Genomic DNA, 14,164 nt, shown 5'->3' on the forward strand with positions numbered 1-14,164 from the left:
GAGAGGTATGTGGGTGTCTAAGCTAAGTTTGTTGTCTCCACACAGAGTAGTTTGATGTGTTCTGATGGAGAGATGGTGATATTGTCTTTGGCAAGAATGTTTAAGTGGGGGGAGTTCTGGGTAGATTTGGAGGATTGGAAGATGAGAAGTTTGGTCTTACTAGGGTTGAGTAGGAGCCAAGCGTTGGATAGCCAGCTTTCTACAGATGAGAATAATTCTTGTGTGATTTGTTGGAGTTCTGGTAGAGTGTGGGTAGAGTCATCTGCGTACTGTATGAGAGATGCATGTCTGGTAGCAGTATGTAGGTTGTTAGAGAAGAGGAAGAATAGTAGGGGGCCAAGGATGGAACCTTGGGGGACACTGAAAGTAACTGGAAGGCGAGGAGATCAGTTATTATCCCAGATAACTGATTGTTGGAGGCCATATAGATAGCTGTGGAACCAGCTGGTGGCTGATAGCGAAAATGAAAGGCTGGAAAGAGCAGAGTAGTAGCTCATGTGATACAATGTCAGGCCTTATATCTAGAAATACAGCCCTGGAGAAGAGGCCATTGTTTTTATTATGGATAGTGTTGGTGAAGGAAAGCCAGGCGGTGGTATTGCTGTGATATGGCCTGAAGCCATGTTGGGTATTGGAGAGGAGATTTAGGAGGTAGTTGGAGATCTTAGTGTTGATACATTTTTCAGGTATCTTGGAGAGAGGAGAAAGGATAGGGATGGGTGGTAATTGGAGAGGTCGGTGGAGGGGAATGATGTGGGATAATTTCCGTAGGGAGGATACATAGTATTTAGATATGGAATGGTTTCGTGGGTTTAAGTTTTAACAGAAGTCTTTATGTAGGAGGTAGGTACTGAGGAGAAGAAAAAAAAACAGGGGGGTTAGGGTTAGGAGTGGGGGGGCAGATGTAGGGGAGTGTTGTTTGGCTAGGGATATTATGGTTTCAGTGAAGTGTTTGTTGAAGGATTCAGCAGTACTGCTGGAGGAGGGGGGGGGGCTGGACAGCAGGGGGGTGTCTACTTTTCCTGGGAGGAGGATAGAATTAATAGTGGACCAGAATTGCTTAGGATTTTGGTGGGTAGAGTTTAGGGTGGACTGATAAAATTAGCTTCCAGCTGATAAAATTAACTTCCAGCTGAATACCTTCAATTAGCTGCAAAAGAAATAGCCTACCCAGTATCCATCTTAATAAACAGAACCATAACAGAATCCGAAATTCCATCCTGCTGGAAAATCTCCCACATTATTCCACTCCACAAAGGTGGAAACTCTAATGAACTATCCAATTTTAGACCTATTGCCCTTCTATCGCCTCTATCGAAAATAATGGAACGCTGTATTCACCATCAACTCCTAAACTATCTCTTAAATAACAACCTGCTTGTAGACTCTCAACATGGTTTTAGACCCTATCACAGCATTACTACTGCCCTTCTCTCCTTCTCTGATACCATAAATAAAAATCGAAATAGAAACCTATTCTCATCTGCACTATTTTTGGACCTCTCAAAAGCATTTGATATGGTCAACCATCAACTTCTCCTTGATACCTTAAAATCTCTATCACTGGATTCTCAAGCGTTACAGTGGTTCAATTCATATTTGACTGATAGAAAACAAGCTGTCCTGTGGGACAGCCATCTATCCACTCTACTCCCTGTCACTATTGGTGTCCCACAAGGATCTATCCTAGGCCCCCTACTTTTCTCCATTTTCATCAACAATTTGCCCAATTCCCTACCAACATCCACATGCATACAATATGCAGATGATTCCACTCTCATCTGCTCTGCCCCTACCCCAGCAGAACTCCACTCCACTACCCAAGCAGTCTTTACTGCAGCAGAAAATTGGTTTCAACACATCTGTCTCCTCCTTAATCCCAAAACCAAACTACTACTCTTTACCCCTACCTCTAAATCCACCCCTATCTCTTTTTCTATAACATCCTGTAATGGCACTATCATCAAACCTGACAACTGCACTAAACTCCTAGGCGTTACCATAGATAACCAGCTTTATTTTGACTGTCACATTGATTTAACTATCAAAACTGTTAATAAAAAGATTGGTGCCCTATACAGGCTAAAGCCTTATCTCACTGCATCCTCCCGAGTAGCCCTTGCCCAAACTCACCTTATCTCTACACTAACTTACGCCTCCCCCTCCTTTGTCAACTTATCTAAAGGCAATCTTCAGAAACTGAATACTGCCTACCACAGTATAGCCAGATTTGCCACTGGCTCGCCTTTCCTAACTCACCACTGTCTTAACTTAAAGAAACTCAACTGGCTTGAACTCCCAAACCTTATACTCCTACAACAACTAATCATCACCTTCAAAATTCTTCATTACCCCTCCAATATACCCATACTAAATAATGTCATCACACCTTATAAGAATCTCAAGACACTCAGATCAGCCAACAAGCTACTAGTTACTACCTTGAAATCTCATAACAAATCAGGTGATTCCCTATTTGCAAACACTATCGGTTCTTACTGGAATAAACTTCCCACTGAACTGACCTCCCTAACATAATGTCACCTTTTCAAAAAACAGATAAAAAACCACCTACTAATTCACTGGCTTTGCCCCTGCTCCAATCCTGACTGAGCATAGTACTGTTCATTACTCTAAACAGTCTGCTACTTGCCATTCTTTCCTCTCCCTTTCTTACCTAGACTAACATCCTCACCCCCTTCTCTGGACCTTCACTCTTTTCTCTAATCTCATTGCCTACTTGATCATATAGCCATCCTCTCTCTATTTACTTTTCAGCCATACCTAGACCATCTTTACCTTAATACCATAGCATTTTCATCTCTATCCTGCTTCCTCACTCTCCTTTTCAACTTGACTTTCTTAACATTTAACTATGTTAAAATGCTTTTACCCTATGTAAACATATTCTATCTACATTTTCTATCTATCTTTTATCCCCTTTTTCCCTTAACTTTACTACCTATCTACCTGTTTACCTTCTAACTTCCTTTTTTTTAACACTTCTAACTACCAGCTTTTCTTTCCCTCAGCTAACTACCAATTCTGTCTTCTAGCCTTCTGACCGATGATTATGTTATTTAGCTTTACTACAGATATCCTTAACTCAACTTTATACTTTGGTGCCTGAGCTTATCTCCTCAGCCACATAATGTGTACTCTGTTTGAACTCTGTTTGTTACCTAGTTAAATTAGTCCAGACAAACTTTATTTTGTCTTTGTACATTTTTGTTTTTTGTTTTGTTTACAAAAAAGATTGATTTATTTAGTAAAGTATTCCTCATGTATTGTCTTAATCTGATAGTGGAGTTTTTCTCCTCGGGCCTCTGCTGAAAATGGACATGTATCCAGCCAGACTAGCCCGGTTAACAAATGTAAAATAAAATAAAATAAAATAATAAATAAATAAATTAGACAAATCCCTTTACTGGCTTTTGACCTTATTGTGTAGTTCAAGGAAGGATTGCCTATCTGAGGCATTTTTTGTTGGATGCCAGTGTTCCCAGGCCTTATCAATGGTATTCATTAGGATTCTGGTGCTCTTTTGTAACCAGGGGGCATTCCTGGTTCTGACTTTGGCGTTTCTTACAAAGGGCATGGGTGTTTAGGATGCTGAGGAAGGTGCTGTTGAAGTAGTGGACAGTCTCATCTAGACTGAAGTATTTTAATGGTGACTAATTTTGTGGCGGGAGAAGATAAAGGAGTTGGGGTTGAAGTTGGTTTTGTTCCGTATTTGCCTGTGGGTAATGGGCTTGATGCTGTTTATGTGGTGTCTAAATAGGAAAGTTGGGGAGTGGTCACTGAGGCAGACAGATGGACAGTCTACTAGGTAAGAGTGAGGGGCTTTGTTGACCAAGATCCAATAAATAATGGTATGATTAAGGTTTTTTATTGATTCGGGTAGGGGATCGGATTAGTTGAGTGAACCCATGGAGATTTAGTTGGAGGGCTGGGAGATTATTACACGATAGCCAGTTGATGTTAATGTCACCGAGGATAATAGTTTCCTGGGGTAGAGAAAGATTGGCCCAACTCAGGAGATTTTCTAGGGATGTTGTATTTTGCTCTGATGGGAAATAGCATCCTATAATATTGATTGGCTTTTTTCGGGTTTAGTTTTAGAATGGCATAAAGGATTTCTTTGTTGCCGTTATGGGGGGAGGGGCAGATATGTTGAGGATTTGGGTATTGAGGTGGTGTTTAAATATCAATGCTACACGACCTCCTTTCCTGGACAGTCTCTACACGAAGAATGTTCTATCCAAGTGGGAGTATTTCCTCACGTTTGATGTGAGGTTTGAACCAGGGTTCAGTCAGGATGAGAATATCTGGGGAGTACAAGCTTATGTTGGCATGTAGGTCTTGGATTTTATTACATATGCTTCTCATGTTTAGGGACATTATAAGAAGGTCAGATGGCTTTTTGTTGGCTGTGATTTGAGTTATGAGGGAGTGCTTTGGAAGAGGGCTTGGGGTGGGGTTCATGTTGAGGGGACCAGGGTTAGGTTGGATGTCTCCACTGAGGGCTAGTTTAGAGAGGGTGTTAAGGATATGTTTTGTACACATAGTAAAGTGCCTATCGTATCTTGGGGATATTTTATTCTTGAATGTGGTAGGTGAGGTTTTTGGCAGCTGGGGCAGTATAGTTATAGTGAATGTTTGAGGGAAGGTGATGAGAGTGTGCAGTGAAAATGGTTGGGGGTTATCACTGTGGAGCCTTGGTAGGATGTAATGTGAGCAAGAAGTATGCAGGTAAGGAGCGTAATGTTAGGTAGCAGCATGATTGTGTCAGATTTCAGGGGAGGGGTAAGTATATTGGTTTGGCCTAATTGATTGGAAGTTAAGGCAGGGGGTTATAGCTTGGAGTAAGCGGGGCTTAAACCCCAGGCTAAAGATTGCAAGATAAGTGTGTAACACTCGTCAGTACTATGTTTTAGCTTGTATCTTATAGTATAGCCAAATTGTTAGGATTTAGTAGGGAATTCTGGGCTGGTAAGGCAGGAGGAGTGGAGGGAGGGGGATTTAGCTAGAGTGAGATGAGGGAGGGCTCAGCGTTGGCCCAATGGAGTGTGTTCGACCCTTACAGAACTAAGTATAAAAATTGTAACACACACACTTTTTATTTGAAGTTATACTTTTTTTTTTCTTGAAATGAAAAACAGTTTTACTGATTGCTGTGACTTCTGCAAGAAGGGTATCTTAAGTTGCAAGCCCTTGTGGTGAGTCAACCCTATTTCATTTTCCATAGAGACAGGGTTTCTTTGAGCACTAATCCCTCTCTCATCTCTCATGCCTTAAGTGGTATCAGAGTTTACTTGAAGCTAAACTGTCCATCTCTTCATTTGCTTTCCTAAACCTGAAATCTAAGGAGAAAGGATACTCCATACCTTTGGTGTCCACAGACAACTCTGGTACAATTTTGACAGAACTAAATCTTTTAGGACTTCAGATCAGTTGTTCACTTTTTGTGAAGATAATGGACAACTGTCAAAAGACTGTTTCCACATGATTGTCTTAAGGCTTTTAACCCTTTGTTATACTCACCGCAACAAGAGTATTCAGGCAGTGTCCAGGCTTTTGCTACCAGGACCTTGACTTCATCTATGGCTTTCTGGAAAGGGTTGGATTTTAGAAATGTTCTATAAACAAAAACTTGGTCCTCAATACATATGTTTACAAGGCTTTACAAGCTTTATTCCCTAACTGGGTCTAGATCAAGCTTTGCTAGAATCATTCTTGAGGGGCTCCTGGACACTTCTCCTTCCACCTCCCAAATAAGTGTGATGGGTTAGGGTACCCTACCCATATATCTAAGGCTACTGCAGCAGTGATCAGTATGATAAACTTAGTACAGTTACACTGTCATGGTAAGTTTATTTGTACATGCTTGAGTGATCACTTCTGCGGTAGCCAGTCGCTCTCTCCAGTCCCCTTGTTCTTTAGTGCGACTCTCTCCATCCCCCTTGAGAGAGAGAGATATATATATATCTAGAGAGAGAGAAATTGTTTGTTTATTTATTCATTCACTCATTCATTCCTAGCATTGCCCTTTCTCAACCTCCCTTTGTATGTTGGCATGAAAGCTCTGAAGTGCTTGGATCCCAAACCTGTTGTTTTACTCAGTTCAGCTAGACAGTTTGGGCACGTGGAAGGTGCCCTGAAGCTTTGGAAGCTGGACAGTTATCTTTGGCAGGATATAACCCATATAGCTAAGGTTACTGAAGCATTGATCATTTGAACAGGTACTGTTGTGGTTAGTTTACTTACACAATAGTACTTTCTTGATTTAATAGGTGTTATAGGTTCATAGGTTGATACTAGGCTATCGGCCCTAGGGCCTATACAATTCTAGCCATAACAATTCCCTGGCTATTTCTTCCTACACTATTTATTTCCTTGGACCCCTGTCTAGCAGGACGACTGACGTGATCCCAGGGTGAATTTCCTTTCTCCCATCCAATCATCAAGGTTCCTTTTCAAGAGGGCCAAAGAGGCGCTCTGCTTGACATGTATGGGCAGTCTTTTCCAGAGTCTGGGAAGTCTCTGGGTCAGGAACATATCCCTCCGGCATGTTTTGTTTATTGTGATGACAAGATTTAGATCCCTGGAGCGTGTGGCTCTGAGGGATTTGGATTTCTTTAAGTGTAGCATGTCCAACAACAGTGCTGGGTTTGACATGACCTTGTATTTTAAGCAGAGATCGCCTTGGAGTAGACTATATGCAACAGAGTATAGCTGGAGTTTTTTAAGGTGGTCAGCATAGGGCATCTGCTTTAGGCCTGTGATTCTTTTAGTGAGGTATTTCTGCGGCCTTTCCAGTTGTTGCAGATGTCTTGAGAGGTACATACCAAATGGGGCGTTGTATTCTATAATGGGTCTAATGAGTGATGAGTACACTGGGATGATGACCTCCTTTTTTCTGGATGAAAAGCCCTTTGTGATGAGGTGTGCCACATAGAAGGATTTCCTGACTGTTGTGGCGATGTGGTTATTGAAGGTGAGACCACTGTCCACCTGTGTCCCTAAGTCTCTTATCGCACTTTCAGAGTTTAGTGTACTGCCACCTATGTGATAATTCATGGGTACATGTTTTTTCACAAAGGGGATAACTATACATATCTTGGCATTGACCTTGAGCCCATGGCTCTGGCACCAAGCATCTGTTTCTGTAAGGCGCTTTTGTAGAGTATCCACATAATTTGGGGATTTAATAATGGTTCCCAGTTTGCAAGTCATCTGTGAACTTTGTTAGCCAGAGTCCCTTAGTGTTGGCCTGTACTTAAGAGAAGTAGATGCCAAACAAGAGAGAGGTCCCAGGACTGAACCCTGAGGTACTCCACTTGTCACTTGTCTGGAGCTGGATTTGGAGTCAGCTACTTTTACAATGTGGATTCTGTCAGTAAGCCAGTTGGCAACCCATCAAGTGACATAGGGATTAATGCCCAGCTTAGTAAGTTTATCTATGATTCCAGAGTGGGGGGTGGTGTCAAAGGCCTTGGCGAGGTCCAGATAGGCTGTGTGGACTGCCTTACCCTCGTCCACAGCTCTGGAGACTGATTCGAAGAATTCAGTAAGGTTCAGGAGACAAGAATGGCCCTTCATGAACCCAAACTGGGTGGGGTCCAGTGTTTTTTAAGGTTGCCAATGTCTTTGTTTATAAGTTCCATGATAATACATTCTATGGCCTTGCAGATCAGGCTCGTCAGACTGATGGGGCGGTAGTTCCCAGGATCCAAGGTGGATCCCCCCTTGTGGAGTGGGATAACTGTAGCTGTGCCCCACTCAGTGGGCACGAAGTCTGAGGTGAGGGTATGATTAAACATGACACTTAGGTGAGGTGCCAGTTCATTTTGTAGTTCATGTAGTACACAGCCCAGGATGTCATCTGGTCCCATGGATGCTGTATTCTTAGCTTTGGAGAGTGCGTTTTTTACCTGTGTGGCCGTTTTTACCGGAATTTGGCAATTTTCCAGTATTGAGATGGGCCATTTAGGGAGTGAAAGGGGGGTGAAGTTGGCACTGAATCGATCTGCCAGGATATTGGCAATATCCTTGGGATCAGTATAAATGCCATTCTGTTGTAGCTCAGAGCAGATCTGAACATTGCCATTTAGATTCTTGACATAGTTATAGAATGCCTTGTGGTTGTGTTTGGAATCTTTGCCAATTTTATTTTCGTAACTAGCTTTGGAGGATTTTATGAGGGATCTCAGCTTCTTACTGAGGCTGGTAAGGGAGTTTTTTGCATCCTGGGATTTTCCACTTTTCTGCAATAGTTTTTTACTTTTGTTGTAAAGTTTGTTTATGGCAGGGGACCACCAGATTGGTTTCCTTTTTTTGGAGAAGAGCATCTTGGTTCTATTTGGGATGACACGATCCATGCATGAGTGGATGTGCTCGTACAGTGCCTTAGTGTACGACTCAGCAGTCGAACTTTCAGTTCCCGTCTGCATGGGTGTCATGAAGTTTGTAACTTCTGACTTGAGTAGCATGAAGTTGGCCTTGGAGAAGTTTTTATGGAGGTTTCTTTACTGGGGGGTGGGGTGGGATGTGGATGTTAAGGATGATTAGCTTATGGTCTGACCTGACTAACGAGGGGGTGACCATAGGTGTGGAGCATCGATTTCCCTTGTTGGTAATGACCAGGTCTAGGATATTGGAGCCCCTGGTGGGAATATGGATTAGTTGATCCAGGGCATTGGAATTTATGAATTCCAAGAACCGTTGGGCAAAGGTGTTGGTGCATGAGTAGTTTTCCCAGTTAATGACAGGGTAGTTGAAATCACCCAGTATTAGGGTGTTTGGTTGTATATTAATATTTTCCAGTATGTTTAGAAAGGTGTAGTGAGAATCTTGGGGCATGGTGGGGGATCTGTAGTAAGCTACAATATGGATTGCAGTCTTACCTAGTGTTAGTTGCAACTGGAGAATTTCAGACGCATTGTGTTGGGCAACTAACCTGGTGGTGTGAATATCCTTGGTGAATATGGACACTCCTCCATGTTTAGTGTTTCAATCCTGGTTTGGTAGCCGAAAAGTGTGGTAAGAGTTGTAGCCTGGTATTGCAGGGGTTCTCTCTGGAGCCTTGAACCAGGTCTCAGTTACTTGACAGATATCGATGTTCTCCATTTTTAGGAGTGCCTCGAGAGAGTGCATTTTGAGGTTTAGACTTATAGCATTGAGTAGCATTACCTTCAGATTTTGCATGCTTGTACCTGTTACGGTGGTGGTTTTGTCCTTTGAACTTTGCCTAAAAAAGGCACTATAGGGGTGGCAAGTGCCTTAGCCAGTAACCTGAATTCCAGGGGCGACAGGTGCAGACCATCTCTGGCAAAGCATCGTGGTCTGTTGATCATGTCGTCCCAGGCAGACAGATACTGGATCCCCTTTGAATGACACCAGAAGCTTAACCAACTGTTGAAGTCAATCATTTTGTCCTTATATTGTGGCATCATTCTGGGCGAAGGCAGGATGCTACTCAGGGCTAGGTTCATACCTGCCTAGGCCACATGATCTGAGAGCTCTCCATGTCTCTCTTCATGTAGTCGAGGGAGGTACGTCTCAAGTCATTCACTCCAACATGGACAATGAGAGAGTCATATGTGTACTTGTTACCTTCTTGACAAATGATACAACTCACTTGTGGCTGTGCTAGGGCCATTATAGGTACAAGGATAAGCTGGGTTCACTTGTATGGGGTAATACTCTGTAGAATGCTGTTCCATTTTGGGAAGTGGGGAAAATGCATGACATAAGGAGAAATGAGAGATGCCACTGAGCAACTAGTAGGCTTAGAAATGGAATGGGGCAGTGTGCTGCTTTTAACTTGGCTAGGCAAGCAGTAATCCCTGACAGGGTAGGTGTTAGAAGAAAATAGCACCCCCCCCCCCCACGCACGCACACACTAGCTCTGTTTCTGACATGCACAGACTTGCTCGGTCTCTCTTTTTCACTCGCTCTCACAATCGCATCTCTCTCTCTCTCTCTCACACACACACACACACACACACACACGCGCGTGCGCGCTCTCTGTCTCTCTTAATCTGAGACGCACACACTACTGCCAGTCGTTCATTGCCCCCCATGCTCACTAATGCAACTTTTCAAAGAGCTCATTTAGTGAGGGAAAGGGAAGCGAAAGTCCCTTGTAACTTCTGCTGCAATTATTCTTTTCTTCAGTTTTATTTCTATTTTTTACTCATTACATTTTCGATTTTGTGATCACTAACCACGCACACCATTTCTTCTGCATTTAAGTGTAAGCAAGAGAATTTTATCTTTCATCTGTGCTTCACACTGCTTTGGTACATCACTATAAAGCAGTGGAATTGTTTTTATTGGGCTTTATTTGTACATTAATACCCTGCTGAAAAATGTTCATTATCTAATAGGGTGTTGCTTAATGTTCAGCCCATTTTTCTAAGGAATAGTAAAACGTTGAAATGGCAATTTTTAATGCAGCCTTTAAATAGTTGTTTTATTCTAGGTCTGTGTTGTGTTAGGACATAATTTGCAGTTTAACTGCAAGATCATCTGCTTAGAAGAACAAATTAAACATGTTTTTCTAATTACTGTCATTTTATGCTCATTTAATTAGATTATTGTATTTCTGTCACACAAGGAAAGCCTTTAAATTTGTTAGATGAAAATTATTAGCAGGTCAGTAGACCAACATTTTCCTTGTAGTTGTTTAGGCTGATAAGGAACTATAGCTGCATAGTGTTAGAAGTCTATATATGAAAATTTGTCATATCAATGGGAAAAAATCTTAATGTTTTGTTTTTTTATTATTTATTTTTTTTGCAGTAACCCTAAAGCAACAGTTCAGCGAGTAAACAAGAAGGTTAACAATGATGCATTACTCAGAATGCAGAATCTGTCCATACTGGTTCATCAAATCAAATCGTATTATCAGGTAAGTTAAAATTATACAAACCCAAGCTTAAAAGTATTGCAAGTGTCAGTTTAATTGCCATTTTATTTTAACTATGCTGGTATATCCAGTCTATGATTTAGATTTACTTGACACAGTGTGGGTTCTCTGTTTTTGAGTCATGAGGTAAATGAAGTTTCCTTGGCCGATTTATGACTTTCCAGAAGAAATGGGGGTTGTGGTGGCTACTGATGCTTGCAGATTGATTCTGCTATTACTGCGCCTTCGTTTTCTTCAAGCCTGAGGAACTGCTTACATGCATGACTGAGATTTCTTGGTTAGTAGTACATTATGCTAAACCTGTGTTAAGCGGAGATATTCAGTCAGATGCAGTTTACATGCATGCTGGTTGTATTGTTAGGTTTCTGAATCCTTACTGTTAAATTTGCTTTTTGCTTTAGTAACGGTTTGGATATATTGAACTATGATTTGTTGTGTGACTAGAACAGGTGGGATACATTTGGGACTGATCTTCAAATATGTGCCATCCTAGACCTTATGACTTATTAAGCCATTTTTTTCGGCCCACCTTGTTGATATATCAGCGTTGTTTGATGCTAGCTCACAATGTAGCGTCACTGTTATTTGGAGTTGATATGATTGTGCAGCAGTGTTGGTGGTTATGCTGTGGAGTATACTAGATGTGCACATTAGCAAAATTAACCCACATTAACACGAAAGTAAATGAACGAACTACAGAGTATTCCTATTTTTAAGCTTCTGACAACTCTGCATGCTTTTATGTTTAGTGTGGGTGGGGCGGACTGCCTTCTAAGAGATTCCCATGTCAGCAGTCACCCCACAGGCTTCTTTTGTACATAACTGCATTTGTCTTTGGGAGTCATCATTGCAAAGTACAGTTTCTATTGCTGCTCCATATCCTGTGGTTAAATTCCTAACAGGTGTATTCAGTCTGTTGTCTTTTATGCAGGGGATATAAAAAGAGTACACACCCTTGTTAAAATGCCAGGTTCTTGTGATATAAAAAAAATAAGACCACAATAAATCATTTCAAAAATGTTCCCACCTTTAATGTGACCTATAACCTGTACAATTCAAAACAAACAAATCTGTTGGGGGGGGATATATCTATATCTATATATATATATATATATATATATATATATATATATATATATATATATATATATATACAATAAGCTGGTTGCATAAGTATGCACACTCTTAAACTAATACTTTGCTGAAGCATCTTTTGATTTAATTACAGCATTCAGTCTTTTCTTGGGTAGAAGTTTATCAGCATCGCACATCCTGACTTGGCAATATTTGCCCACTCTTCCTTGCAGAAGCTTTCCAAATCTGTCAAATTGAAAGGGCATCTCTTGTGCACAGCCCTCTTCAGGTCACCCCACAGATTTTCTATTGGATTTAGATCTGGGCTCTGGCTGGGCCATTCCAAAACTTTAATTTTCTTCTGGTGAAGCCATTCTTTTACTGATTTGGATGTATGCTTGGGGTCATTGTCTTGTTGAAAAGTTAAATTCCTCTTCATCTTCAGCTTTCTAGCAGACTCCTGAAGGTTTTGGGCCAAAAGTGACAGGTATTTGGAAATGTTCATAATTCTCTCCACCTTTACTAAAGCCCCAATTCCAGCTAACGAAAAGCAACTCCAAAGCAAGATACTGCCACCACCATGTTTCACTGGGGGGGGGGGGGGTGTTCCTTTGGTGATGCGAAGTGCTGATGTTAAGTTGTCTATCTCGCCTTCATTCTTGCTGGATGGGTTCGGAGCTGACCTCGGCTCCGACTCGGCCACTCTAAAAGCTCGAGAGTTGGTTCCACCGGCTCGAGGCTCCCCTTATATCCCACAATGCTAGGCGTGAGTTACCTCAGATCTCGTTTGCCGCTACAGCGATCGAGGTGTGTTTTCTACCGGCTCCAGGTTAGTGAAAGTTAGACTAGTTTAAATTCTTTAGACTTAAGCTAGCTTAGTGTATTTTTCTTTCCCCTTAGTGTAGTGGATATTATCCCTTCATATCCTTTATCCAGCCCCTTTTTTCTAAAGAACTTATAGTTCTTTCCCTAAGGCCTTTGGGCCCTCCCTTCCCTATCCTTAGGGTGTGTATGTGTTGATTAGGGAATTTTAACTTAATTACCTTTAGTTTAAATTTTCCCTTTGAATCCCTATCAGTGTAATCTGTGTGTGTGTGTTTTTTCTGTGTGTGATTACACTTAGGGTCCTTGAGTATGTCCAAGGATACAAAGGTCTCAGGCTTCAAGAAGTGTGACTCGTGCTGTCAGAAAATGTCTCTGACAGACGGTCACACTTCTTGTGTGTATTGCCTGGGACCTTTACACCTGCAGGACTCTTGTGCTGTATGCCATGGCTTCAGCCCTAGAGTCCTGCAGGAGAGAAAAAATAAACTCATTTTGAGGGGTTTAATCAAGCCTGAAGGTTCCCTCTCTGTGTCATCGGGAAACCTTCTAAGGCTTCCAAGACCTCGGCTCCAGCTTCAGAGTCGAGGCCTAAGGCTTCGAAGCCTACTGCTTCATCGGCTGGAGCCGATGAGTCTTTGACTGCAGTATCTGTGGTTTCCTCGGCTCCGGCCGGAGCCGAGGCATTAGAGATTCCTGGGTCGGCTCCGATCAGACCATCGGAGCCGACATCTAGAAAGAGATCGAGGTCACCGTCCCTTGGCTCCGTTCATTCGGCTCCAGCGTCTCCCTTGCTGTCTGAACGGAGCCACAGATCTCACTCCTCCAGGTCATCGAGGCTCTCAGATCACGACCTCCAGAGGGTAGTGAGTAGACTTTTGAAGTCCGAGGCACTGGCCCAAATGCTCCAGAGTCCGACTCATCAGTCGATGCCTCAACTAGTTCCAATAAATATTCCTCCTCTGACTCCTTTGAGCTCGGAGGCGGGGCGTCTCGGGACCGAGACTGTGGTAGCGTCGGAGCTAGTACAATTGTCTTCGGCTCCGTCGTCGGCTCCGATTTCTTCCCTTGAAGAATCTCGGCGCCGGCCTTCCCTCGTCGGCTCGAGGGGTGAGTGGCATCGGACCCTTGTCCCCCCCCCCTCCCTCTCGGTGCTTCGGCGCTGGTGAGTTCGGCTCCGACATCGGCCTCGGAGCCATCTCTGCCGGTGCCGAGGGAGGTTCTCAGCTTCTCGGAGCGGGGACCTCTGGCTCTGCCGGACAGGTGCGTCGAGGTCATGCGGAGTGTGTTGGAACCTTGTTCGACTCCACAGTCGGCTCCGTCCGCCCCTCCCTC

At 42.7% G+C, this 14,164-nt stretch overlaps 1 protein-coding gene across 4 annotated transcripts in view; it reads left to right on the plus strand.

The window, feature by feature from the left end:
- The window catches only part of CCDC88A (coiled-coil domain containing 88A), a 4,373,054-nt gene that overhangs the window by 421,801 nt on the left and 3,937,089 nt on the right, over window positions 1-14,164 (plus strand). For all 4 annotated transcript variants that reach the window (XM_044055294.1, XM_044055285.1, XM_044055303.1 and 1 more), the window contains exon 3: window positions 10,807-10,915. In XM_044055294.1, the coding sequence (XP_043911229.1) occupies window positions 10,807-10,915 (109 nt within the window). The remainder of the gene's footprint in view (window positions 1-10,806; window positions 10,916-14,164) is intronic.

Source organism: Protopterus annectens, chromosome 1.part2 (genome assembly GCF_019279795.1).
Source record: "Protopterus annectens isolate FY-2018-M chromosome 1.part2, PAN1.0, whole genome shotgun sequence".
Lineage (NCBI taxonomy): Eukaryota > Metazoa > Chordata > Ceratodontiformes > Protopteridae > Protopterus > Protopterus annectens.